Source organism: Prionailurus bengalensis, chromosome B2, assembly GCF_016509475.1.
Source record: "Prionailurus bengalensis isolate Pbe53 chromosome B2, Fcat_Pben_1.1_paternal_pri, whole genome shotgun sequence".
In the NCBI taxonomy this organism is placed as follows: Eukaryota; Metazoa; Chordata; class Mammalia; order Carnivora; family Felidae; genus Prionailurus; species Prionailurus bengalensis.
In genome coordinates this window covers 44,336,755-44,364,533 of record NC_057349.1, presented here as the reverse complement: position 1 = coordinate 44,364,533, position 27,779 = coordinate 44,336,755, and the positions used below count along the sequence as shown (strand labels likewise).

At 42.5% G+C, this 27,779-nt stretch overlaps 1 protein-coding gene across 1 annotated transcript; it reads left to right on the top strand.

The window, feature by feature from the left end:
* On the top strand, positions 1-27,767 carry ADGRF1 (adhesion G protein-coupled receptor F1). Its single transcript, XM_043591607.1, has 14 exons — positions 1-525; positions 1,843-1,896; positions 3,860-4,009; positions 5,256-5,429; positions 7,100-7,200; positions 8,061-8,119; positions 11,796-11,947; positions 12,663-12,826; positions 14,234-14,422; positions 17,339-18,712; positions 20,577-20,618; positions 21,634-21,693; positions 26,255-26,321; positions 27,551-27,767. Exons 1-14 carry the CDS (start codon positions 453-455, stop codon positions 27,622-27,624), a joined length of 2,733 nt encoding a protein of 910 aa, XP_043447542.1. The 5' UTR covers positions 1-452; the 3' UTR covers positions 27,625-27,767.
* Positions 27,768-27,779: the final 12 nt, after the last annotated feature.

The following is a 27,779-nucleotide window of genomic DNA, read 5'->3' as shown; positions in this document are numbered from 1 at the left end:
CTCAAAAATAAATGTAAAAAAAAATTTTTTTTAAATAAATAAAATAAAATAGCCTGTGTTTAGGAAAATTTGAGTGCTCTTGAGCAATTTTCTGGGAAGTTTGGAAAGACAGAGACTTAATACCTTCTGCTACTGGAGCGAAAGTAATGGTATCTCAGGCTACACACGTGAAATGGAAAAATCATCAAACACTCAGGGCTTCTGATCTGCTCATTTAGGTCCAACCACTGTGTGCATTTTTAAATTTTGGCTTGAATGACTTGTGTTTTTGTTTTTGTTTTTGTTGGTGGTGGTTTTTTGTTGTTTGGTTTTTTGGGTTTTTTTGGTTTTGGTTTTGGTTTTTTGTTTTTTTTTTTTTGCATCAGCTTTGCAGCCTTGCATGGTACGTCAATTGTCTGGCCACAGACCGTGACCCCGGTTGAGTCCACGGGAAGGAGGGGGACCAGCTGAAGATGAAATTCCGCATGCTCTGGCTCATCTCTTTCTTCACACTCACCGACGGCGGGGAAGGCTTCCTGGGGGTGAGTTGGCACATGCCCCATTTTTCCTCCTTACCGCCATTCTTCTCTCCCTCTGCACTTTGAGAACCTATCACTCCCTCAGCAACTGGAGCTATATAAGTTAGTAGACTTGGAATCAGAAGTCCTGGGTTCTTGTCTCAACATTACCAACATGAGCTGTGTAGCCTTGGACAAACAGTTTCATCTCCTGGAGCTTAGATGATCGAACTGCAAAATAAGGAACTCAGACTGAACCATCTTGGAGATCTCTGCTAGCTCAGCACATTCCTTCCTATGGTTTCTTTGACCAAGAAGAGGCATACAGATTGGCATGGGCAATCCTTGGACTCTCTTCCCTCTCTACGCTCACTTTCTTGATGCTTTCATCTAGGGTCATGGTTTTAATGTTCTCTGATGGCTCCCCAATTTACATCTACCTCTCAGCCTTTTCCCCTGAACTCTAACCCCGTGTATCTACTACCTACTTGCTATTTCCAGTTGGGTGTCCAATAGGCCCCTTAAGTTAATGAGTCCAAAATTAAATTCTTGAGTTTTTCCTTGCCAAGCTTGCTTCTCCTTTCTCATTTCAGCAAGTGGTGCCATTGTCCCTCTAGATGCCTGGGAAGAAAATTTATTTTCGTGCTTGACTCTCCTCATAATCCATATCTAAACCATTGGCTCTTGTTTTGTTTTGCTTTATCTTTATAACACACCCAGAATTCAAACATTTCTCATTACCTCTACGGCTACCACCTCAATCCACACCTTCAGTGTCTCTCACCTGTGTTATTGCACTAACTCTTGAGATGTTCTCATTGCTTTTGTGCTTGTCTGTTCCTAACATGGCTGCGGGATTGAACCTTCTAAAAAGTAAAGTAGAGCATTCTCACCTCTGTTCAGAACTCTCTGGTGGGTTCCTATCTCACTGAAGTAAAAGCTAAACCATTGCTATAGCCTATAAAGATCTACACAGCCTGTCTCCTTGGAGATACTCTCTGATCTCACTTCCTGCCCCTCTCCCCTTACCCATTCTGCTGAGCTACTCTGGCCTCCTCATTCTGTCCTCCCATGCCAGGCATGTTCTCATCCCAAGGATATTGCATGTGCTGTTCCCTCTGCCTGGAAAGTTCTTTTCCAGGGATTCTCAGTTCCTCACTTCCTTCAGGGTTGTGCTCAAAAGTTGCCTCAGTGAGGTCTTCTCTGGCCACCTCTCCACCATCCCTGGCTTGGATTTTTAGATCCATAATTTCAATTGTTCTGGGAGTTCCAACAGCGCCTTATGAAGTACATCATTACAAGGCCATGTTGTAATTATTCTTTTGTTCCCCTCTTAAATAGAGAGATGAAGGCATGAAAACAAAAAGAGGACTCACTGTGAATAAGAAAAATCATCCAGGTGAGACTCCTGTAGAGTGTGGTGTGATAGACACTGGTGCCAAGGGACCAGGGTTCAAACCTCAGTAGTGCTTGTGACTGGTGGTATGACCCTAAATCTGTGAAATGAGAATAACAGCAGTCCCTACTAGCAAAACATTTGTGAAGGTTAAATAACATACGAAGGCATAGCATCCTGCACCATACCTGACAAATAGCTCCCCCTTTCCTTCCTTATCTCAATCCTAACAAAGTCATTAGTGGGTACAACTCTCAGTCGAGAAATGGGTTGTGTTATGAAATTCAATTTGTCGTTCTGATGTTTCAAGCACCGAGTATATTTCTTGGAAATAATGATGTCCACAGATGGTTGTTCGGTTCCTGGGTCAGTCCACACAAGCCTTTCACCAGTGCAGTGGTCTGTCATAAAACAGCATTCTAACGGTGTCTTTGAACTTACCACCATGCAAGGCTGGCTATGATTCTTCAGAAAGTGAAATAAAAATTCAATTTGCAATGCCATGAATACATTTTCCCTCGGAGTAAAAATACAGCTAGTATTTATTGAGCTGTTACTAGATGCCAGGCACTATTTTAAGTGCATTAGATGAATTAAGTCCTCACATTGACCCTCTCATTTAGGAACAGTGGTCATCTTTATTTTATAGATAGTGAAATTAAAAACAGAGCTAGGGGCAAATGGAATGATTAAAACCCAGTCAACCTGGCTCCAGAACCAGTGCCATTAACCTCTGACACTGACCATTCCCCCACCTCTTACCTGCTTGGGCAGTGGGAACAGGAGTCCCCTTAGCTCTCTCTACTTGGTGTGGCTCCCAAACCTGGGGCAGAGGCTCCAGCCTACAAAGGGAGGGGAGAGAAAGAGGCAGGGCTGAGGCTCTATGGGGTGAGATGGTGGAAGTTATGGCAGATAGGAAGCTCTTATAAATGTTCTGGAACATGTTAGCCTCAGCCAGCTTCCTGCCTTCTGAAAAGTCTAGGGGTTGATCTGCTGATTTTTTTCTCTACAAATTTCCTTTTTGCTTGGACATCCCCACCAGGTCCCTAAGAAATGGGACAGTCTCATAGAAGCTCCCAGCTCATCTGTCCCTGCAAAAAGCATGGATGTCCCGAGAAGTCTAAGACTTCTAAAAGATTTCACTGCCAGTGGAAATCAAAGGAGACCCAGGATAAAAGGATGTTCACCTTTTCCCCCTTTTTCTCTAAGGTCCTTCACATTCTCAATCTGGGATCCATAGATGAGCTTTGGAGGATCTTGAAACTCCATGAAATCGTGCACTAACTTTCACGTGAACGTGCCTAAATGAGTTCTGGGTGAGAGAATACTCACAGGACTCATATTCTCTCTGAGCCCAGAACGCTTAACGGCCTCTCCTTAGGGAAACAAAAGGTGCTGCTCCTCAGTGATAAGGCATTGATGAGACTTGAGTAGGGTCTGGTTTCGTTTGGCTTTTGCACATCACATAAGGTACTCAAACTTGGCTAATTGCTGGAACCTCTTCCCAGGAGAAAAAAGGGCTCTTTGCTAAGTGTGAGACTGGGGGTTTTATGCCAGAGATACTTCAAGGAGCCCAGAGCTGAGAGAGTAAGAAGGAAGAGTGACTCGGATTTTCTCCCATCTTCTCCCTTGGGTCTTGATCCCTGAAACGTGACCTTGGACGTCCTGAGGAACTGTGTAAAGTCAGCAGGGGGAGGCCAGGGTGGGTCAGGGAGAGTGGGAGCAGCTGCCTGAGCAGAAGTGGGGGGATAGACATATATCACTCACATGTGGGACTGCCTGCAAGTGTTTGCTCTGGACGCTCATTTGTACTTAATGTCTGGACGAGCAGATGTCAGTAACAAGCTTTGTGGCCCAGCCTGTGACCCCCCAGACTACATGTGATGGTTGCTTCATGGTGGCTTCCTTGACAATATTTGTCTCTCAGGCTGAAAGAGGAGACTCCTGACTCTCTTCCTCTCTTTAGGCTCAGTCCAGGAATATGAGCTGCTGCTTCAGGTGGCCTACAGAGATTCCAAGGAGAAGAGACACTTGAAGAATTTTCTGAAGCTTTTGAAGCCTCCATTGTTATGGTTACATGAACCAATGAAGATTATCAGCGCAAAGGCCACCACATGTAAATCTGCCCTCTGGGAACTGGGAGTAGAAATGGGGAAGGTGGGTGTATCAGTCAGGATAGGTTAGGTTATGCTATGGAGACAACCATCCCCACCATATCTGTGGCCGGAAAGGATACATGCGTTCTTTCTGCTTCACGCTATATTTCTACTGCAGTTTGGCAGCATGGTTGTGTTTGTGTCACTTGGGAATCCAGGCTAATCAATCAGAAACTACCTCAAATGTACCCAGTTTGAGCCAAAAAGAAATGGAAAAATAGAGGGTTTCACATTGGCAGTTGAATTCTCCACCTCAGAAGTGACACACATTAGTTCTGCTCACAATTTATTGGCCAAAACTGGTTTCATGGTTCCATTCAACCTCGGGGAAGGGGAGGGGGTGGGGGCAAGATATGTAATCTTACTATGTGCCTGGAAAAGAGCAAGAACTAATTGACAAACAGCACTAATGACCACAATGCTGGGGTTCAGGGATGTTAAACGATTTGTCTAAAGCAGTAGTTGTCAAAGTATGGTGCCCAGATTAGCAGCAGCAGCATTATCAGGGAACTTAATAGAAATCCAAATCCTTGGCCCCATCCCAGACTTACTGAATCAGAAACTTTGGGATGAGACCCTCCAGGTGGTTCTGACATATGGCAAAATTAAAGAATCATTCATTGCATATCATGATGCATGTTTTCACAAAGATGTCTGGTGACTTTGTTCCAGTTTTTTGTCTATTATAAAGGAATGCCTTTTGATGGGGCATTTTTGGTCAGTTAGTAGGAACTGAGACTACAGAATTGGCTGATGGAATTTTTCCTCATGACTCTCAAAAACGTCTCTCAGTGTTTGCCATCTTGCTTAAGGGGCCTACCTAAAAACGGTGTTAGGTAGATAAGAGGAGCCTGCAATGAAGTAGTGGAGAAATACCTTCTAGAAATCTTAAATAGCTATCAGGTTTGTATACCCTCTTTTGCTTCTCTTTGCCATTCCAAGGGCTATCTACTGGGCATTCATCCTTCCTTTGGATGCTAGATTCAGCCACTTGATTTTATGCTTGCCAAGCGTTTGATATCAGCCTCAGAATCTATTGAGTTGGACATTTCCTTACCTTAAACACATTGCCATCCTAGTTTTATCCTTCTGGCTTTTGGTGGGAAACACTGGGTTCAGATTCTAAGTCAGAAACAAGGATGAGAACTCAACGCTAGTCAATTGATAAATCAGACCCCGCGAGACCAAGCTCTGTTTTCTGTGCAGACTGTGGGCACCAGAATGGGGTCCTGCAGTGTTCCTGTGAGGACGGCTATTCCTGGTTCCCTCCCTCATGCCTTGATCCCCAGAAATGCTACCTTCACACGGCCGGAGCCCTCCAGAGCTGTGACTGTCATCTCAACAACCTCACCCAGAGCCTCAGTTTCTGCGAGAGAGCAAGTAAGCACATCAGGGTGCTGGGAGGAGAGCTCCAGGCCTGCACCCCGGCACCCAACAAGCCATGGAGAGGGAACCCTAGCTCTTCACCCACGTATTCCACTAGCAGAGCTAGTGTTTGCAGGGTCATCAAAAGGTGGTAACAGTATACCCCACTAGGCTTAACTGCACACAGTGAGAACATCCTAATTGCAGAAAATTCAGACGTGCAAGTTGATATTTGAGCATCAATTCAACCCTGAGGTTCATCTAGCTGAGCTCTGCAATTCTCTGATTTTATTGAGATTTAGGGAGATGCACCGAAATCCCAAGTAGGGGAGCTGCTTGAGTACATGATTTTCTTTCCTGCCTTCTTTCATTTCTTTTGCCAACATCAGCTTTCAGAAAAGGGAAGTCTAGAGGTGTGAGAGCAGGGAGGAGCACATAGTGATTATATTGAAATACATGTTCAAAATTGCCAACAGGTAGGTGTACTGAATGCATTACCAAACAAAACAAGAAATCAAAAGTCTATTTTAGGAAACCAGTGGAAGCTGAGTGAGCTGTCACCTTAGGTTTATGTTCAGTGGGTGATGAGGTGAGCCAAATGACATGGGCTTAAGGGCTTGAAGGTCTTTAAAAAGTTTCATCAGAGATTACTCCAGTTATCTTGAAGCTTTGGATTTGGGCAGAGCTGAGCAAAGAGTGAAGGAGAAACTGAAATAGCCCAGATCTTCTGGACATTTCTCACTCCCCTTCCCAGGACGATGCCAATTCACGAAGGCAATGCATATTTATGAAACACCATCTTTATACCCAGATCAGAGGCAAATTCTGGGAGGACACAATGAAGCACTTCTCTCTATGTATGAATTAGAAGGCTAGTTGGGGAGGTTAGGCTACAATACAAGAAAGAAGATAATATATTTTCCTCAACGAATTTGAATGAAAGTCTACCTTTTGAAGGGTGGTCTGTGTCTATTCCATCTTGAAGAGAGACAACCATGGATGAGACAGGATTACACTCACAAAGGTCTTCCCAAAGTGGAGCAGGGACATATAAACGTGAGAAATGCTCACAAATAGATATGTCTGTACAAGAGGTTGTAAAGGGGGTACAAACAAAGGACTGTAGGAATTTAGAAGAAGGAAAGAATCTTTGCAACTGGGGATCAGGGGATGGCTTGCACAGGAAGTACATTTCACTAGGTCCTTAATGAAGGATAAATGGTATTTATCCATATAAAAATGGGCAACAACTTGTCCCTGAACAGAAAAGTACCAGCAATGGGTAAACAAGCATATGGTAGAGATAGCAAGTAGTGTTTTATTGTTTTGTTTTGTTTCTTAATTTTTAATGGAGACAGTATTTAAGTTCAATGTCTAGATGGGCATGTATTTCAGGGTTAAGTGACTGATTTTTTTTTTTTTAAACCACACATGGTGGCCACACGTTTACCTACTTATAAAGTTGTCTTGATCACCAGCACTTTCCTGTTACGTTACAAATTCACGGTTGAAAATCTAGTTTTATGTACACTTCCTATATTATTTTAGGTGAACATTCATTACAAAAAGAAATTGAAATACTGTTGTTAAATAGATGGGCTCCAAATGTACTTCTGTAATTTTATGCTGTCATAAATTCAAGCGAATAATTTTTATATCTCTCAACCTCTTTTTATTTCCCGTAGAGGTTTGGGGCACTTTCAAAATCAATGAACGGTTTACCAAAGACCTTTTGAATTCATCTTCTCCTTCATATTCCAAGTATACAACTGGAATTGAAATTCAAGTAAGCACTTTCTGCTTATTACATAAGAAATTGTTGGCTAAACATAAGTTCAAGTGTTTTCAATTCCGCGTGTTTATTTAATGCATATTCTTAATCATTCACATTCAATGAGTTATTACAGAACAGTTAATCACATAGCTCACAACTGACGTACATTGAACATTCTCTTTCTGGGAGAGTTTTAGTAACTGACTTCGTTCCATTTCTCTTGTGTTCACTTTTGCTCATTTATGTGAGTCATATCCTACCAAGTCTTCTTGATTGTTTTCTGTTTTTTTATTTGTCAAAAGAAAATTTTCATGATCTAGGCTCAATTGTCAGCATCTGGGATTTGTTCCGGAAAGAAGCTTCTCTTGTTAGAGGCTGAATAGAATTATTGAGAAAAATTCTGGACTATATAATGAAGTCATCCAAAAATTCAGTTAGTGCCCGTCTGCCTCGGATGATGGTTCAGATGTGATTTTCACTGAAGACATACACAAATACTTTCCAACAGATTCAGTTTCAATGCATATGGAAATTTATGTCATATTTTTATGAGGGAGAAAACATACAATTTCGGGGGTAAATTTGTGTTATCTGGCACCCAATCCCCCCTTATAACAAATTGGTTCTTCCATCTTTATTAGCAAACTAAAAAATAAATGGTGTGACTCGTGTGTGTGTGTGTGTGTGTGTGTGTGTGTGTAAATTCTCAAGTGCCATTTGAACTATATTTGTATAATAGCAACTACCTCTTGTGGTATCTCTTTGCTCAGTGGTTCTGTTGGTTTATTTATTATCTCCATCAGTTTTTTGCTTAAATATCTTCCTCGAATGGGGGCAAAGATCAACATGTCGCCCTTTTTTCTGTTTGTAAGCTTAAAGAAGCATTCAAAAGAATTCAAGATTTTGAGTCGGTTCATGTCACCCAATTTCGGTAAGTAACACAATGGCCTTAGAAGGGCATCCTCAGAATTGTGCACCCATCCTGCAGAATTCCTAGTGCTAGGTTCCCAAATGACCTTGACAGAAAATAGGGCAGAACTGGTCTTTCTAGTATTCTTACTAAAACTAGACAAAAGTCTGTAATGCTTAGCCAAAAGGCCGAGAAGCGATTCTGTATTCATATATATATATACATATATATATATTTTTTTCATAGTTAACTTAAAGAATAGCTATAGGAAATTTTCAACAGCATTTGTCATCAATATACTGTCCTGGATCTTATCCTTCCAGATATCCCATGTTCTTATATACAGGCCCACGTGGATAATTTTCTTTAAAATTTAAACACTAGGAAGGACACTGCTTCTTTTTTCTTTCTTTCTTTTTTTTAATGTTTATTTATTTCTGAAGGAGAGAGAGACAGAGTGGGAGTGGGAGAGGGGCAGAGGAAGAGGGAGACACAGAATCTGAAGCAGGCTCCAGGCTCTGAGCTGTCAGCACAGAGCCTGATGTGGGGCTCGAACTCACAAACTGCGAGATCACGACCTGAGCTGAAGTTGGACGCTTAATTAAATGAGCCACCCAGGTGCCCCACCTCTTTTTTCTTATACTAAAGTCTATACAATGAATCATATTTTCCTTCTGACTTTGCAGTCACTGAATGCATAGACAAACTTGAAACTTAATCAGTAATTTTTGTCTTCAGTATTCATATTTTTCTTTACCTTGGTCCTGGCTTTCCATTTATATTTCTTCAAAAAAAAATTGTTTTCAATGTTTATTTTTGAGAGACGGAGAGACAGAGTGTGAGTCAGGGAGGGGTAGAGAGAGAGAGGGAGACACAGAATACGTAGGCAGGCTCCAACCTCTGAGCTGTCACCACAGAGCCCAATGTGAGGCTTGAACTCATGAACTGTGAGATCATGACCTGAGCTGAAACTGGACGCTTAACTGACTGAACCACCCAGGTGCCCCTCCATTTATATTTCCCATGTATATTCCATTCCAAATGTCTTACAAGCTGTCTCCAATAATTTGTAGAAAAAATCAAAGCTAAAGTAGGCATAAGTCTATAAAATAGTATTATTTAGGTTTCACTCTTTATGTATATGATTTAAAGTAAATCTTAATTTCTTAGTGTCTCAATTTACTTCTCTGTTAAACAGGACTGTTAATACATGCGGAATCTGATTTAGCTTCATTAAATCAAATGAAATAATAGGCAGGAAAATATTTTGTAAACAATGTTTTCTTGATAGAAGCACCATATTTATGCAAAGACATTGTGATTCCCACTACCTAAAAGAATGTTTGGATTTATTCATACATTGTGAGTGGTAGTTAGGTGTAGTGATTAAGAATTTGATATTTGGAGTATCAGTTAATAACTAATAATTGCTTGACCCAAGTTCTCTTTAGGATTCCAGCTCCCTCATCTACATAATGGGGCTAATACAATGTGTACCTCATGGAATTATTGCAGGATTAACTTAATATATGTGATCTCACTTGTTTTCATGACTTCGAACACCATGTGTATGCTGATGGCTTCTAAATTTATTACCTGAGCTTGGCTCCTCTCATAAAGTCCAAACCCAAATATCCAACTGCCTGTGAGCATCTCCACTTGATGTTCTAGCAGGCACGTCACATATGATGTGTCCAAAACAGGGGTCCTCCAACTTTTCTTCTCAGAACCTTTAACCTACTTCTCCTGCTATCATGCCCATCTCCATTACAGCGGTGCTAGTCTTCTAGTTGCAGAGACCCAAACTTGGAGTCATCTTTTGTGATCATTCTTTACTGAGATGTAATTATGTACAGTGATATGCTCAAACCTCATGTGTGCGGTTTAATAAGCTTTGACAAATGCTTGCATCAGCCACCTTTTAATAAGACAGAACATTTTCATCACCCCGAAAGTTCCCTTGTGCCTCTTTCTAGCCAATTCGATGCCCTACCTGCCACTAGAAATAACCACTGCTCATTTTTCTATCATCATAGGCTAGTTTAGTCTATTCTAGAACTTCATACAAATGGGACCACCCAATGTGTAATTGTTTTGTATGTCTGACTTCTTTCCCTCAGCATAATGTCTTTGAGGGTCATTCTTGTTTTTCTGAGTGTCAGGGGCTGCCTCCTTTTTATTGCCAAGTGCTATTCCATTGTATGAATACACCTCAATTTGTTTTTTCTATCCCTTGGAGTCATTCTTGACCGGTTCTTTTCTCCATTCCCAGCGTCCTTAGCAATTCCAGTGGCTCAGTCTTCAAGTACAACCTGGCCATTTCTCTCCACATACACTGCACCCAAGTGCAAGCCACCATCACCTCTTTCCTAATGGGTCCTCCTGTTTCCCCGCTTCCCTCTCTTCAGTCCATTCTATGCAGCAGCCAGAGTGATGCTCTTCAGCAATAAACCTGAGCATACCACTGACCTTTACTAAAGAATAAAACCTTTTAATAAAAAATAAAATTCAAACTCTAAGGCCCTATTCGATCTGGCTCTTGGCTGCTTATCTAATATCATCTTCTACCATTTCTCTCCTGCTCATTGAAAACTTAGTTATGCTAGAATTAGTTAACTAGGTAATTAGTTAATTTTTGTCTTCTAACTTACACTGATATTGTTGAACCCAATGTATTCTCCCTGGATAATTGAAGCTTACGTTGAAGAATTTGCACATTGAGAAGCAACTTCGGTTCTTGACCTGGCAGCTAGACTTTATTTTTCTTTTTATTGTTTTTAATGTTTATTTATTTTTGAGAGAGAGAGAGAGAGAGAGAGAGAGCAAGCGGGGGAAGAGCAGAGAGAGAGGTAGACACAGAATCTGAAACAGGCTCCAGGCTCTGAGCTGTCAGCACAAAGTCTGATGCAGGGCTCGACCCTGGAACCAGTGAGATCATGACCTGAGCCGAAGTCAGATGCTTAACTGACTGAGCCACCCAGGCACCCCTGGAAGCTAGTCTTTCAATGTGTCCCACTCATAGACATTTTCCTGCATGCGGGACTTCACACCTGCTGACACCCTACATTGATATTCTTTGCAATACTAGCTTTTCTTCTCATCATTTGGGCCTCAGCTTCAGAGACTCTCTGCACAGAAAAGCTTTTTATATCCAGCCTTATTTAAAGTGAGCCTCATCTCTACCTGCTATTCTTATTTTTTAAAACAATTTTATTTTATTTTATTTTATTCTGGAAAGAGAGAGAACACACGAGCAGGGGAGAGGGGCAGAGGGAGAGAGAGCATCTCAAGCAGGCTCCCTACTCAGCACGAAGCCAGCTTCAGGGCTTGATCCCATGACCCGGGGATCATGACCTGAGCTGAAATCAAGAGTCAGACCCTCAATCAGCTGAGCACCCAGGTGCCCCTCCACCTGCTATTCTTATCATTGCACCTGTCTCTTATAACACTTAACTAAATGTATATATTATATATATATATATGTATATTTTTATGTTATATAAATTATATATAATTGTTTATGTATGCTGGTCACTTGTTCCCTATTTGCCTTGTCTTCTCCACTAGAATGTAAGCTTCATGAAGGCAGGGACCAAATCTGTTTGATGTGTTCCTGTGGACCCAATGCCGTGCATACACACAGCAGGCCCCGCGTGACTGAATGAATCTCATTTTTCTTTCCACATAGTCATTATAGGGATGGAAGCATCATTGCTGGGTTTGAAGTTGTGGGTTCCAGCAGCACATCTGAGCTGCTGTCAGCCATCGAACAGGTGGCTGAGAAGGTGAAGGCAGGCCTTCGCAAGCTGTTCCCACTAGAAGACGGCTCTTTCAGAGTATTTGGAAAAGGTACTACCCAGTTCCCTTCCCTGGCTCAGGTTACGGGAGTCCTTTAATTAGTCGCTTACTTGTGTCTTCGGGGAGTAGACTGGAAATGTTTCTGATACAGGATTGTTCTAAGACTGACTTTCCATAGACACAGTCAGCCTTTCCCCCCTCACCATGATGAAACTCAGTTTCAGTGGACTATTTCCGTGCGATCTGGTCTCCAGTTCCCAGGGCAGACACTGTGGAAGATGGGCTTTTCAGCAGGCTGTGGTGGAAACGACTCAAACTCGTGACTGGTCACAATGTGAGAAGCTTTCAAAGGAACACACGTGCCACCCTGCCACGGCAACTGCTCCTCTTTTAACCGTATCATTACTACTTTGTTCCCTCGCTCCTGGAAGAGTTTCTGATTTTCTGACACTTCCTTGCAGAGTGAAACTCTTTCCTGAGAGTGATTGCACCCTGTCTTATTTCCACCTGCGGCTTACTAGCTGATAGCCCATCAAAAGCAAGAGTGCTGGCACAGATCAGACACCAGCCAGCCTTGGGGAAGGCACCAGAAAGGACAAAAGCGTACTGACGAGGCTGAAGCTGGGCATCAAGGACAGATTTCTACTCCTGAATTTTGCCTGGGTTTTGTCTCTGAAAACATGACTTCTAAAGCACTGCCGTATGGTTTATACGGCATGCCGGGATATTTAGACACTTTTCCTCTTTGTTTCCATTTTTTTCCCAGCCCAGTGTAACAGCATTGTCTTTGGATTTGGGTCCGGGAATGACGAGTACACTCTTCCCTGTAGCAGCGGCTACACTGGAAACATTACAGCCAGGTGCCAGCCCTCTGGGTGGCAGGTCCTCAGGGAGACATGTGTACACTCTCAGCTGGACGAACTGAAGAAGGTGAAGCGTGTCTGTCTCGTGTTTTGAATTTCACGGTGGGCATCCCCCAGTGAGCGTGGGCTAGGCGGTAGATAATATATCAATTTGTCTCAGTGGTTAGTGCACAGAGGTCGAGGGTGTTATCAGAGCCTGGCAACCCCGGGGAGTGTGGGCATGGGTAGCAGAGTCCAGGTGGAAGCCGAGAGAGTCAGAACAAGTCAGAGTTGATTTTTCTAGCGGGGAGGGTGCTACAGAGGAATGAGTCAATGCTGAAGAGTTCTAAGATAGTAAAACAGCAACTAAGCTGGCCTTAGAAGTCCAGAAAACCGGGGAAGCAAAGATCTAAGTGAAGGTGTGAGTCAGAAGCTGTAAACTCAGCACAAGTGAGAGGATCACACATCAGAAACCTGGGCAGGGAGTGGGTCAGCCAGGGGTGAACCATATACAATGACAGAGCTGCAATGGATCTCAAGGGCCATCTGGCTTGTCAACCCGTTTTTGTAGATCAGGAATTGGAAGACTAAGAGGCTAATGGTCCCTCTGGTAGCAATAGCACTGAACTAGAAACATGATCGCTTGATATCCAGTCCTGGACTATGACCTCCACGTGATGTTTCCTTAGAAAGCTTCACGTCCTTAAGGCAAGGTGGATAGAAAGATGGAAGCAAATGGCGAGGGATTAGAACTCAAGGAAAAGAAAGAAGGGACTCTGAGATCAGTTCACAGACACTATTTTGCAAATAGATGTCCATATTGAGCAGAACTTATCTCCCAGCCAGAGACCCTGCTATTGTAGATGAAACTCAGAATGATCTTTCTCAGAAGACTATAGAAAGTTTACTGCTTCCTTTCTGAGTTTTCTCATCTGCAAACTGGGGAGGGAGATTGGACCAGATGGCTTCTGGAGTCTATCCTTGTTCTTGCCTTCTCTACATCGGTTCCAGACAGGGACCATAGCTGGGACTAGTCCCCTCCAAGTGTGAGGGCAGGCAGATCCCAGGTGCTTTGAGTAGAGAACAGCACTGTCAGTTGAGGAGAGCAAAAAGGAAAACAGATGGGATCTGATTCCTGGGTTGACTTTGAACGGAAAGGAATATCCCTTCTTGGCTGCCTTTCAAGCTAGCTCAGTGTAGCGAAGGCAGAGGGGAGCCTGAAGGAAGAAGCAAAACTCCTAATCCAATGACAAAGTGTAGTCCTATCTCCACATATGTCCTTTTGTCTTCTCATCCCACAAGGATTTCTTGGCATCGTATGGTGGATATAACATAGGACTTAGTGCCAGTAGAGCCTACCTTTCCACTTCCCGCTGTGTAGTTTGGAAAGTCACCAAATCTCACTGAATATCAGTTTCTGTATAATCAGGGTAAAAATGTATATGAAACACAAGCATTTTGTTGTTCTCTAGAACCTAACCATTTTTATTCCTAGAATTTCAGTGTGATCGCAGGCAATGCCACTGAGGCAGCTGTGTCATCCTTGGTGCGAAATCTTTCAGTCGTCATTCGGCAAAACCCATCAACTACAGCTGGCAATCTGGCTTCAGTGGTGTCCATTCTGGACAACATCTTGTCTCTGTCACTGTCAAGTCATTTCAAGGTGTCCAATTCAACCATGGAGGTATGGTCTGCCTGTGCTAGAAGAACTCACTGTATTTTTTTTTAAAGTTTATTTATTTAACCTGAGGGAGGGGGAAAGAGAGAGAGAGAGGGAAAGAAAGAATCCCTGATGTGGGGCATGGTCTCCTTAACTGTGAGATCATGACCTGAGCCTAAACCAAGAATGGGGCACTTAACTGACGGAGTCACCTAGGCATCCTAAGAATTCACCTTAGGTGTGCTCCGTCTCTTAGGAAGAATGATAAAAGCCCGAGTTGAAGACCCACCATTGAAAAAGACCAAAGAGGGGCGTCTGGGTAACTCAGTCAGTTAAGCGTGGATTCTTGATTCTGGCTCAGTTCACAATCTCTCAGGCCCCACATCAGGCTCTGTGCTGACGGTGTGGAGCCTGCTTGATATTTCCTCTCTCCTCTCTCTCTGCCCTTTCCCCACTCGTGTTCTCTCTCTCTCTCTCTCAAAATAACCTTTGGGAAAAAAAGACTGAAGAGTCATGTAACAGTCTTTGTATGAGCTTTACTGCTTCCTCCACAGTGTACAATGAAGTCACGGGATTGATTATGTGAGTTCAAAGAGGGGCTGCCTCTAGGCAGGCTTAGAGGAAGGAATGAGCTTCTCCACTGTGTGGCACAGGTGCCAACTTTCTCCTGTCTTTGGAGTTATCTTTCCTGTGGCTAAAAGCTCTAATTTTAGTAGTATATATTTTAAGAACTCCCTCATTTTGACCGGGGAATTCAAGGTTTAGTTTGGATATTTAAAATTTTTTTTTAACGTTTATTTATTTATTTATTTATTTTTAATTTTTTTTAACATTTATTTATTTTTGAGACAGAGAGAGACAGAGCATGAATGGGGAGGAGCAGAGAGAGAGGGAGACACAGAATCGGAAGCAGGCTCCAGGCTCTGAGCTGTCAGCACAGAGCCCGACGCGGGGCTAGAACTCACGGACCGCAAGATCATGACCTGAGCCGAAGTCAGACGCTTAACTGACTGAGCCACCCAGGCGCCTCTCGTTTATTTATTTTTGAGATAGAGAGAGACAGAGCATGAATGGGGGAGGGGCAGAGAGAGAGGGAGACACAGAATCGGAAGCAGGCTCCAGGCTCTGAGCCATCAGCCCAGAGACGCGGCCTCGAACTCACAGACCACGAGATCGTGACCTGAGCTGAAGTCGGACGCTTAACCGACTAAGCCACCCAGACGCCCCTAGTTTGGATATTTAAAAATTAGTTTAGGGGCACCTGGGAGGCTCAGTCGGTTAAGTGTCTGACCCTTGATTTGGCTCAGGTCATGATCTCATGGTTGTGAGATCGAGCCCCATATCAAGCACTAGGCTGGGCAGGGGAACCTGCTTAGGTTCTCTCTCTCTTCCTCTCCTTCTGCCCCTCCCCTTCGAGAGTGCACATGCTCTCTCTGTCAAAAAAAAAAAAAACCAAACAAATAAAAATTAGCTTAAAATTTATGCAAGTAAAACTTGCTTACTAAGAAATGCAAATAGGCCAAAAATAATAATAAAGATATGTAATCTGGTCACCCTAGAATAGCCATTGCTTACATTTTAGGTATCACCTCAGTGCCTAGAAAAAGACAAAATGACAAGTAGCACATAGAAGGTACTCAATAAATATTTCTTAACTGAATGTTCTTCCAACCATTTTGGATACATGCATTGTGTATGTTAAAGTACATAATATTTTACACAACTGGATTATAGAATGGATATGTCAGAGATGGCATTAAATATAAATAGGTTAAACTCCCTGAATCAAAGGAAAGATGCTCAAAAAAATTTTTTTTAAAGCCTGGGTTTGTGCTGTTTACTAGAAGCCAGCTAAAACAAAATGACATGAAAAATTTAAAAATAAACTGAAGAGCACAGAGCAGGCAAACAGAAACCAAAAGAAGGCAGAGGTTCCAAGGGGCAGTACAAGAAACATGCTATGGGACTCAGGGCCAGAAGCCACAGAGGGCCCATTTAGGGTGAGACTCAGAGTGACAACGCCTGGGGCGTTGACAATGCCTGGGAACCTGAGCCATAAGCCAGAGACACGGTCCACCTTTCAAGGGTTTGTTAGGAAAAGGAATCTCTTAAACTAAGACTGACACTTAAAACCCACAATAATTCCATGCTTCCTGGTTGCTTGTCCAGTTTTTACGGATTTTTACTTTATATTCTCTTCTATTAAATGGTCATAAACACACATGGATTAAAACTTGAACGTCCATGACATGAATTTAGAACTTCTGATGTTAGCAAAAGAAACATAATGTTGGAGAGCAGTTCAAAATAACATCTTACTCCTTGAGCCTCAGCTGAACTATTAATAAGGCAGCCATGTTGGTCATCTCTGAGGACAGAAATGGGCCCTGCTGCAACCCACATCACAGGATTCTTTGTCAGCCATGCTGGATCCCCAGTGTGCATATGAATGCCCTGGGGAGATCACTCTGAGACTTATATGATTCTGCTGACCCAAGTTTCTTAACCCAAAGCTTCCACCGTGCAGAGCAACTAAGCTGATTATTGCTGATGAATTTGAATGTGGTCCTCAACCAAGTCAACTCTCTGGGCATTTGTACTATACTTTTTGAAAAAAAAAAAAAAATTTTTTTTTTTTTGCATTATTTATTTTTGAGAGACAGAAAGAGGCAGAGCACGAGTGGGGGAGGGGCAGAGAGAGAAGGTGACACAGAATCCGAAGCAGGCTCCGGGCTTTGAGCTGACAACACAGAGCCCGAGGCAGGGCTCGAACTCACAAACCACGAGATCATGACCTGAGCTGAAGTTGGATGCTCAACCGACTGAGCCACCCAGGCGCCCCTGCAATTGTAGTATACCTGATATTCTAATGACTCTCTGCTCTTAGTCCTCTGAACTGCTTATTCAAAATGCAAACCGACTTTCATTCTTGTATTTCAGGATGTCATCAGTATTGCTGACCACATCCTTAATTCGGCATCAGTAACCAACTGGACGGTGTTACTGCAGGAAGAACAGCATGCCAGCTCACGATTACTGGAGACACTGGAAAATATCAGCAGCCTCGTACCTTCGACAGCTCTGCCCCTGAGTTTCTCTAGGGAATTCATTCACTGGAGAGGGATTCCAGGGTCCCAAAGCCAACGTGAGATGGGTTACAGCTATGAGGCTAAAATATCGCCCCCAAATACTTCCATTCCCATCAGAGGCCATGTGTTAATTGGGTCAGACCAATTCCAGGGGTCCTTTCCAGAAACTATTATCAGCATGGCCTCGTTGACCCTGGGGAATATTCTATCCATTGCCAAAAATGGAAATGCTCAGGTCAATGGGCCAGTGATATCCACGGTTATCCAGAACTATTCCATAAATGAAATTTTCCTGGTTTTTCCCAAGACAGAGTCAAATCTGAGCCAGCCTCACTGTGTGTTTTGGGATTTCAGGCATTTGCAATGGAACAATGCGGGCTGCCACCTAGTGAATGAAACTCCAGACACGGTGACGTGCCAATGTACTCACCTGACCTCCTTCTCCATACTGATGTCACCCTTTGTCCCCCCTGCCATCATCCCCTTTGTGAAATGGATCACTTTTGTGGGACTGGGCATCTCCATTGGAAGTCTCACCTTATGCCTAATCATTGAAGCTCTATTTTGGAAGCAGGTCAAGAAAAACCAAACTTCCTACACGCGCCATATTTGCATGGTGAACATAGCCTCGTGCCTCCTGATTGCTGATGTTTGGTTTATTGTTGCTGCCACTGCAGACTCCCCAGTAAGCTTTTCTGGAGTCTGCATAGCTGCAGTGTTTTTTATGCACTTTTTCTACCTCTCCTTGTTCTTTTGGATGCTCATGCTTGGCATCCTGCTAGCTTATCGGATCCTCTTTGTGTTCCATCACACGGGTCTGCATTTGATGATGGCTTTCGGGTTCTGCCTGGGCTATGGGTGCCCTCTCATCATATCTGTCATCACCATTGCCGTCACGCAACCTGGCAATGGCTACGAAAGGAAAGACGTGTGTTGGCTTAATTGGTCTGATAAGAGCAAACCCCTCTTGGCCTTTGCTGTTCCTGCACTGACTATTGTGGCTGTGAATTTGGTTGTGGTGCTATTAGTTCTCACAAAGCTCTGGAGGCCCACTGTTGGAGAAAGGCCGAGTCAGGACAACAAGGCCACTATTGTCCGCATGGGGAAGAGCCTCCTCATCCTGACCCCTCTGCTGGGGCTCACCTGGGGCTTTGGCATAGGAACAATAGTGGACAGCCGGAATCTGGCTTGGCATGTTATTTTTGCATTACTCAATGCATTCCAGGTAAGAACAATAAGAATAACTTCTTATATCATCAGGTGATGGGAATAATTATAGAGAACTGAGGTTGGTAATACCACTCTGGAGGCTATCTCCTCTCCCAGCCCCACCAGGTCTGTAAACCAACACTGCCTGGGAACAGTGAATAGAAAACAAACAAACAAAAGGATCCATATTTTCCAAGAGTTATTCTTATACTGAAGCAGAATATTAGACTTCTTCAGTAATCCATCCCAGGATTTTAATTTTTGAGAGAGAGACAGAGCGTGAGTGGCAGAGGAGCAGAGAGAGAGGGAGACACAGAATCTGAAGCAGCTTCCAGGCTCTGAGCCGTCAGCACAGAGCCCGATGCGGGGCTCGAACTCGTGAACCATGAGATCACAACCCGAGCCGAAGTCAGACACAACCGACTGAAGTCACCCCAGGCACTCCTCCATCCCAGGATTTGAAATCTGTTTGAGTTCATATAGCTAACGTTAATCCCTCTTGCTGCTGACTCAGTCCCCTTTCTCTTGGGCAGACCTCTCTGCAAAAGCACACAGGGAAAGGGAAAGAAATCAAGAGTGATTGTTGACTCTGCATGGTGCAAAGGAAGTCTCTAGAGCATGACAGAGCAGGAGCTGGCAAACTGTAGCCAGCTCTGTTTTTGTAAATAAAGTTTCATTGGAAGACAGCCACACCAGTTTGTTTAGATACGGTCTGCGGCTGCTTTCTTTACACTGGCAAAGCTGAGCAGTTGCGATAGTATGACCTGCAAAGCCTAAAACATGTCCTCTCTGGCTCTTTCCAGAAAAAGTTGGCCTACCCCTGCTGCAAAGCATGGGTTTTACATTCCACAACCAGAGAGTGGTCAGAGAGTAGGTAGACAAAGTAATCTTTAGGATTTGATGAGTCTGGAAGAGAGCCTTTAATCCTGGTTTGACAAAAATTTGCTGGTCCCCTCTGGACAATGATTCGGGAAGGTGGTGGTTAAACATTTGAGCTCTGTACTTAAATAGGTCTCAGCTCAAATATGTCACATTATCAGCTGTGACCACTAAAAAAAAATTATTTAATCTCTCTTTCAATTTTTTCATCTGTTAAATGGATAATATCATTACCTGTATCATAAAGTAGATGTGAAGATTAAATGGCATAAGTTAGCTCTTAGCACAGTGCCTGGCACCTAGCAGATGTTAATACGTCTTCTAAAAGCAAGTGGTTTTCCACCTATGTTAGCATATTGGTGAATGTTTTCAGTGGTGGGACAGATGGCAAACCTCGAAAGCACGGACCTAATGGTGACGGGCTTAGGGAGTTTCTGTTGAGGGCAGACCCATGGTGATATGCTGTGTGAACAGGCACCAGTTGAGGGTGCTCTGACAGGGAAGAGGATTCCAAGGTACAAGAAAGCCTCTTCCAGGGGTTCCCCAAGGGTGGACTTGATGGAAAGGGTGCAGATAAAGGTCCTCCGTTTGATCTTAGGGTTGGACCTCAATGCCCACTGCCGTCATAAATGTTTAGTCAATGTTTATTTAATGCCTATTCTAAAGAAAGACTAAGATATAGAGGCAAATGGAAGTGATTTGTATTGGGTTTAGGATGACACAAGGGGGAAAAGAAATCTCGGCACGCATTTAAAACTTTATTCACTCACTTCTTTATACATTCGACACAAACATTTTTGAGGGCTTGTGTTATGCCAGGCATTGGGGAGTGACCCAGTGTCCTTGCCTTCAAGGAGCCCACTGTCTAGTAGGAAGACAGACAAGAAAACAACTTCCATATTGGGTGATAGAATAGTATTACGTATCAGTGCTTCATTTTTCTGGAAAAGATAAGACCATGCACGTGATCTATTCTTTTTTTTTTTTTTTTTTTTTTTTAGGGTTTTTTCATCTTATGTTTTGGAATGCTCTGGGATAGTAAGGTATGTGTGTTCATTTCTCTCTTTATCTCTTTCTTCTTCTAATCCAGGCATCCAACCCAATAAGATTTCTGGGCTCTTATTCACAATAGAGCTGAGACCCTGGGTACTTTTGTAATCAAATTCTATAATTTTATAAGAGGTAGACTCAGGAAGACTCAGTGGAAATACTCACCTCTGATAATAAAACTATATAGAACTAATCACAACGTATAATGTGAACATTGTAGACAAAAAAGGGAAATTGTTTTTACTTTTCATTTTGCTGCTTTTATCCACCGTTTGGCAGTCATTGAAGAGCGAAAGTACTTTCAGGAAGGTTGAATTTTCTGTTTCTCCTGGATTAAATGTATGCATTTACTTAGAACATGCTGAAAGAAGTATCTCTTCCCATATTTCTAGAGTTTTATATGGTAAATATTAAATAGCTTTTAACATTAAATAAAATCTCTAATGAAGGACAACCAATGTGAGCAAAAGATTATAGAAAAAATTTTATATCAACTTGTTTCATTATTTTGCCCAAGCTTTGAGCAAGTCTGTTGAGAGGCGTAAAGACAGTAAGCTAAGCGATACGGACTTTGTTTTAATAAGAAGATAAGAATATTTTATAATTAGCACAATTTTAGCACATACACAAAATCCCTGTTTGCAGAGAAGCAATTTGCTGTTCTTGAGGAGACTAAATAATTCTCTTAATGGCATCATTCACATGGTCAGGAAAGTCTTTACTTCAAAGATAAATTTCAACTTAGCAATTATTATAAATTACTATTGCCTAGGATCTGAATTATGACAGCTTTTGGTACTGTTGTTCTTTGTTGAATCTTAGATTTGTTTATAGGTAAAGCAAACAAATATAACAAATCCTTTCATCAGATAGTCATGGTTAAGGTCTATTAAGCGCTTCCGGGAAATACCTCTAGTAAACAACAATTCCAATCTGTAGTTTTGTTCTGGATTTGTCTTTTATGATTGAATATGTGCCTGTCTTCAATATTTCTTTGTTGCCTTATAGCTGCGACAATTGCTGTTCAACAAATTGACTCCTTTAAGCTCTCAGAAGCAAGCATCAAAGGTAATCATCTGCTGCCATGAGTCCAATGCCTGAAGTTCCGGTTTCATACTTTTCTCTGTGTGCTGTTTTACGGCAAGCCCACTTTCGCATAACCCCTTGAGTTTCTGGCACCATTATATTTCTGTTATCTGGCATGGTTCCTAACACAGCGTCAATACTCATAAAGTTGAGTGAGTGAGACAATGAATGAGTGAATGAATGAATGAGTGTATAAATGAGTGAATGAGAAGGCAAGGGAAAGTTACAAAGATGTTCAAGCACTGAGGCCTGTGGGTGTTCTTGTGGGCAACTACCTTAGAGCAATCACTTGCTTTAGTCTGACTTGTCTGCCAATATCTAGAGTCAGTGAGACCCTTTTCTCTGAATGACTTTCTGGACCTCCTGTAGACCATTTTGCTTTCATAAAAGTAAACGGTGAAGTCCTTGATTAACTTCTAATATGTGAAATGTCCTCTCTGAGTTTTCCCTCTTAAGTGGGTATAACTGTCCCTTGCAACTGTAGCTCTTAAATCTACAAACGGAGACATTTGTATGGCAACAGAGGATTCCTGTTTCATTCTTTGCCATGATAGTGCAATCCATTTAAGGAGAATATAGTAGGAACAAACGCCTTTGTGTTCATATTTTGTATTTTTGAAGTCAATTTAGTCTTTTGCTTTTCAGCAAAACACTGAAGGCCTTTCAGAACGAGCTCTAAAGCAGAGATTTTTGTGTTTGATAGAAGTCAACTGACTTAAGTCGATGTAAACCTACATGGTGTTTAGAGATTTTTATAAGGGACAAGATAATCTTTTGAAATAATAATAGTAAAAAAAAAAAAAAAAAAGCCCAACTGTGAAGAAATTAACCTTTGACCTTAAAATTTTTCCCTGGCTCTGCATTTCCTAGTACCGGAAATTGCTGTGAGTTAGGGATCGGTGGCCCGTGAGAGCATACCTGCCCTGTATTTCTGACTCAGTAACCAATTGGCTGAATGATTTTTTTTTTTAAATTTTTTTTTCAACGTTTATTTATTTTTGGGACAGAGAGAGACAGAGCATGAGCGGGGGAGGGGCAGAGAGAGAGGGAGACACAGAATCGGAAACAGGCTCCAGGCTCCGAGCCATCAGCCCAGAGACCGACGCGGGGCTCGAACTCCCGGACCGCGAGATCGTGACCTGGCTGAAGTCGGACGCTTAACCGACTGCACCACCCAGGTGCCCCTGGCTGAATGATTTTAGGAAAGTCACATGGTACCTTTTGGTTTTAATTTTTGTTTCAACTGTTAATATTAACTGTTGGGCTGGTCACTCAAAGCAGAAGTTCTGACTTTCTGTGATTTTGAGTTTATGTCTTGAAGAACCAAACTCTTCAACCAGAAAATGTGAAACTAATAAATCACTCACTATTCTTCAGAAAAGGAGGGAGCTACAGCATATGTGACTGCATTATAGAAAGACCTGAAGTTAACAAGGTAACACAGGACACCCCCCACCCCACCAAGCAGGAAGTCAGAATTTTTCTCATTTGAAAACCAAAGAGAGAAAAACACGCCAACATAAATTAAAACAAAAACAAAAGTAAGGATGCCTGACAGTGTTTTTTCTCCCTGTTTCTAATGTAAAGTGTTGACACTGGTCAGCAGGCAGCTGTGGTCACTGAGGCATCTTGTGGATTTGTACTCCTTTTCCAATGTCATTTTTAAATCAGATGACAAAAGTGGGATTTTGTTTTCGGGTTAGGTGGCTCACTTGCTCTAAAATAAATGTGTATTTGGCAGAATAGAAGATGGGTGTTCGTAATTTCCCAAGGCTCATGGAGACCCATGGTGTCCCTTTTAATTTCATCACAAATTACCACCATTTCCTCACTTAGACATTATGTAAATTGATGACATTGATCACTGGGGTCATGGGGTGCAGGAGTGTGGTTAGATGAACACCAATTTTGTCCTTACTGGAGAGTCACTCCCCTTGTGTCAGCAACTGAGCAGTGGGCATGGGCCAGGTATTAGGCATCCCCTCCCCTCTAAAATGTTCCTGCAAAGGGAGAAGCCACCACTTGCTATGGGTGAGAAAGCACTGTCCCCTCCAGCTGTGACATGCATTGTTTTTACCCTCATCTATTGGCTGTTGCTAAAGTCAATGATATTCAGCTACAGGAAGACTGATATGTATGCCTTGCAAAGAGTTGCAATATGCCTGGAGGAGAAGAGTGGATCAAGAGGGGTGAGGAAGAGGTATTGTGTTACAAGTTAAGCTGAAGTCACATTTAAATGCTGAGGAAGTTTGAATGTAAAACAGGAACCCAGATTACCCCGGTTGAGGAATGAGAAGGGGAGGAAAAGATGCCTCTGTGGGAATGTTCCTGCAAGAAACTCGTTGTGAGAGAAAAGAGAGTGAGGGTGGAAAGCAGACGCAGACTCAGGACAGCAGTGATGGTAGAGCTGAGTCACGAGGATGTGAGCAAGTCCATATGCTGGGAGGGATGAGCCAGCAAAGATAGTCTGAAGACAAATGGGGGTTGGGAAGGATGACTGAAGGAAGAAGATTCTTAGGAAGGCACATGGAATAGCTCGACTTAAGACAGAGGGGTCAGACTCTTCCCTGGATACAGGAAGCATCAGTTTGATGCAGATAGAGCAACGCGTGCAGATTGGGTCAGGGGGTGAGAGAATTCAGACCTGGATACTTTTTTGTTTTGTTTCGTTTTTACAGTAGGAGAAAAGGCTATCCAATAAGAGATGGGAAAATGGATGGCAAAATAGGGGTCTTAAAAAGGCAATGAAATTTGGGTTGTTGGCTGAAAGGAATGAAAGTAGCCCACAGTGTTCTCCACAAGGACCATCCCTCAAGCCGCCATGACACTGTGTGGACCCGTGGTGCAGTTTCTCTCAAATCCTTGCTGAGGGCTCAGGGACCCTTCTTGGCCCTTCCATCGTCTCTAGCCATGTTCTCTGCAGCTCTTCGCCAAGAGGCAGACACTGGTGGCCTCTACAGAATTTCCCTCCAGAGAAATTTAATTATTTATGGTTCCAATGATTCAGGTCCTTTTATTTGACCAAGAGCTTAACCCCATATATTCACATGTCTGAAGAGCCTGCTTTACCCCAGACCATGTAGAATCCCTGAGTGTGTTGAAATCTAAGCAATCTAAGATTCTTCTCTCTCTATGGGGCAGGATGCAGTTTTAAAAGCAATGATAATGACCGTAGAATTTTTCTTCAGTATATGTTTACTAAGTCCTGAATCTAGAAAATCAATTATTTTGCTTTGGAACTTTCAGACATTTCTCATTCCTCTCTCTATGATAATTTTTTTTTTTCCAGAGCTCAATGTGGGGTAGCAGCTTCTATATTTCCATGAAAATCAGGAGCTATCACTGGGTTGCCCACTGCATATAACAAGAACCTTTTTTCTTCCATCTTGATTTAACTTCCTCATGATATGGACAGTGATAGAAAATGGATCTTATTCTTCTAATTATTCCTGGTGCCTAACATAGTGTCTAGCATACAGTGGTACTCAATAGGAGATGTTAAATTGATGAATAAATCAACTGGTGAGTGGAAAAGGATACAGTGTATCTTAACACATTTACCTTTCCCCATAAGAACATATTCTTCATTTTAAAAATTTGATTTCAGTGAGGTAATTCAGTTTTCAAATTTTTGAACTCTATTTAGCCTCTGCAGCAGTTGCTAAAGGATTATTCACAAAGGGATTTGAATGCTAAGATGAGTGAGAATAAGGCAAAGTTTTATTTGAGACCATTTTTATAGAACTATTGTTTTTCCCCCCTGGGGTTTCTTTCCTAGTGATACATGTGTGAACCAAAGAAATGTAAACATAGACATGAAAAAAGATAATGCCTTCTTTATTTTATTTATTTATTTTAATGTTTATTTTTGAGAGAGAGAGAGTATGAGCAGGAGAGGTGCCAAGAGAGAGAGGGAGACACAGAATCTGAAGCAGGTTCCAGGCCCTGAGCTGTCAGCACAGAGCCCAACATGGGGACCCACGAGCTGTGAGATCATGACCCGAGCTGAAGTTGGACACTTAACTGACTGAGCCACCCAGGCACCCCAATAATGCCCTCTTTAAAACTTCTTTCTGGTTTGGGGCGCCTGGGTGGCTCAGTCAGTTGAGCGACCAACTTCGGCTCAGGTCATGATCTCACAGCTCGTGAGTTCGAGCCCCGCGTCGGGCTCTGTGCTGACAGCTCGGAGCCTGGAGCCTGCTTTGGATTCTGTGTCTCCCTCTCTCTCTGCCCCTAACCCACTCGCATTCTGTCTCTTTCAAAAACAAACATTAAAAAAAAATAAACAAAAAAAACCTTCTTTCTGGTTTGTTGTCAGAAATTGTGAGAATATACAGGAACACAAGATTCACTTAGAAATAAGTCCTTAGGCATTTTAAAAAGATTAAAGCAGGAGAAAGCGTAAGAAAGGAGTACTCTAATAAAACAGAATAGCGCACCATGTAAATGGAGTAAAGGTTCACTAATGACATTAAGATGTCGGAAATGCAGAGCATCACTAAACGAATAGAATTAATTTCCGAATGACTTTTCTTTTATGCAGCAGAACTCAACAGATGTATCTGCCAAACTCAAATTCCCAAAGCCTTTCAACCCACTGCAACACAAAGGTGAGTTAACAATAAGCCAAAGGTTAATAAAAAATAGAAGAAAGAATATGAATATATCACATGAGGAAAATTGAAGGGGTACTTTTAAAAACCTCAGGTGGGAAGTATAGGAATATGAGCTGGTCATATGTCTGAAGTTCATCTGGATGGTGCTCAGGGCTGACCGAACATTGTTAGGGATTTGAGGGTCATGGAGACCCATGGTGTCCCTTTTAATTTCATCACAAATTACCACCATTTCCTCACTTAGACATTATGTAAATTGATGACATTGATCACTGGGGTCATGGGGTGCAGGAGTGTGGTTAGATGAACACCAATTTTGTCCTTACCGGAGAGTCACTCCCCTTGTGTCAGCAACTGAGCAGTGGGCATGGGCCAGGTATTAGGCATCCCCTCCCCTCTAAAATGTTCTTGCAAAGGGAGAAGCCACCACTTGCTATGGGTGAGAAAGCACTGTCCCCTCCAGCTGTGACATGCATTGTTTTTACCCTCATCTATTGGCTGTTGCTAAAGTCAATGATATTCAGCTACAGGAAGACTGATATGTATGCCTTGCAAAGAGTTGCAATATGCCTGGAGGAGAAGAGTGGATCAAGAGGGGTGAGGAAGAGGTATTGTGTTACAAGTTAAGCTGAAGTCACATTTAAATGCCCAAGTCTCACTACATGTTAAATTAGGTTAATATCTTTATGAGGGCAGAGAAATGGGCCACTCACGTTAGATTCTAAGAAAAATTATTTGAATTCCAAATAAAGTTCAGGTGTTTGAACTTGAAAAGGCTTCCCTCCCCAAATGTCCAGTGGGCCCACCCAGAAACCTTGGGTCCTGTTATCACTGTCACCAACCAGCCTGCGTGTTGTTTACAAATCTCTTAACCTTTTTGGATGTTTGTCCCTCGTCAGTAATATGGAAAACCTAAGAGATCACAAAGTTTCCTTCTAGCAATTACATTTGGTGATCTCACACCTACTTTATCTCATCTCTCAGCCGTATCTGAAAGCTGTGGTGCTTCTCTTCTCCAATGAGAGGTGTCTGATGAACGCAAGTCTCTTGGGAATTAATGAAAATGTGGCTGCCTATCAGCCAACTACATTCTGTAGCTTTCCCTATCATCTTTCCGGAGCTGTCCAGAGTTGTAAGGACCTGGCTAGGCATATTTTCATTTTGGTCTCATGCTTGATTCCGACATAGAAGCAGTAACTCTTATTGTCTCTTTCCTCTCCTAGGCATTTATGCTCTTTCCCATACTGGAGAATCGTCAAATGACATCATGCTAACCCAGTTTTTATCAACTGAGTAAGGCTGCGAACCATAAAATCAAGGGAAATTTTTGGTGCAACTTGACATTTAGAACTAAATGTCAGCGAAAAAATTAGCACAATATTGGATGGAATTTTCTGATGTGGGCATCTGGAATAAAATGAGAAGGTTTCAGCAGCTCTATCCCTGCTCTTT

What these genes read in the sequence shown, in the direction of transcription:
- ADGRF1 (XM_043591607.1), top strand. Translation starts at nt 453, where the DNA reads ATGAAATTCCGCATGCTCTGGCTCATCTCTTTCTTCACACTCACCGAC. An exon ending in GAATGCTCTGGGATAGTAAG is followed by an intron (nt 20,619 to 21,633) that starts GTATGTGTGTTC and finishes GTTGCCTTATAG; the next exon opens with CTGCGACAATTGCTGTTCAA. An exon ending in CAACCCACTGCAACACAAAG is followed by an intron (nt 26,322 to 27,550) that starts GTGAGTTAACAA and finishes TTCCTCTCCTAG; the next exon opens with GCATTTATGCTCTTTCCCAT.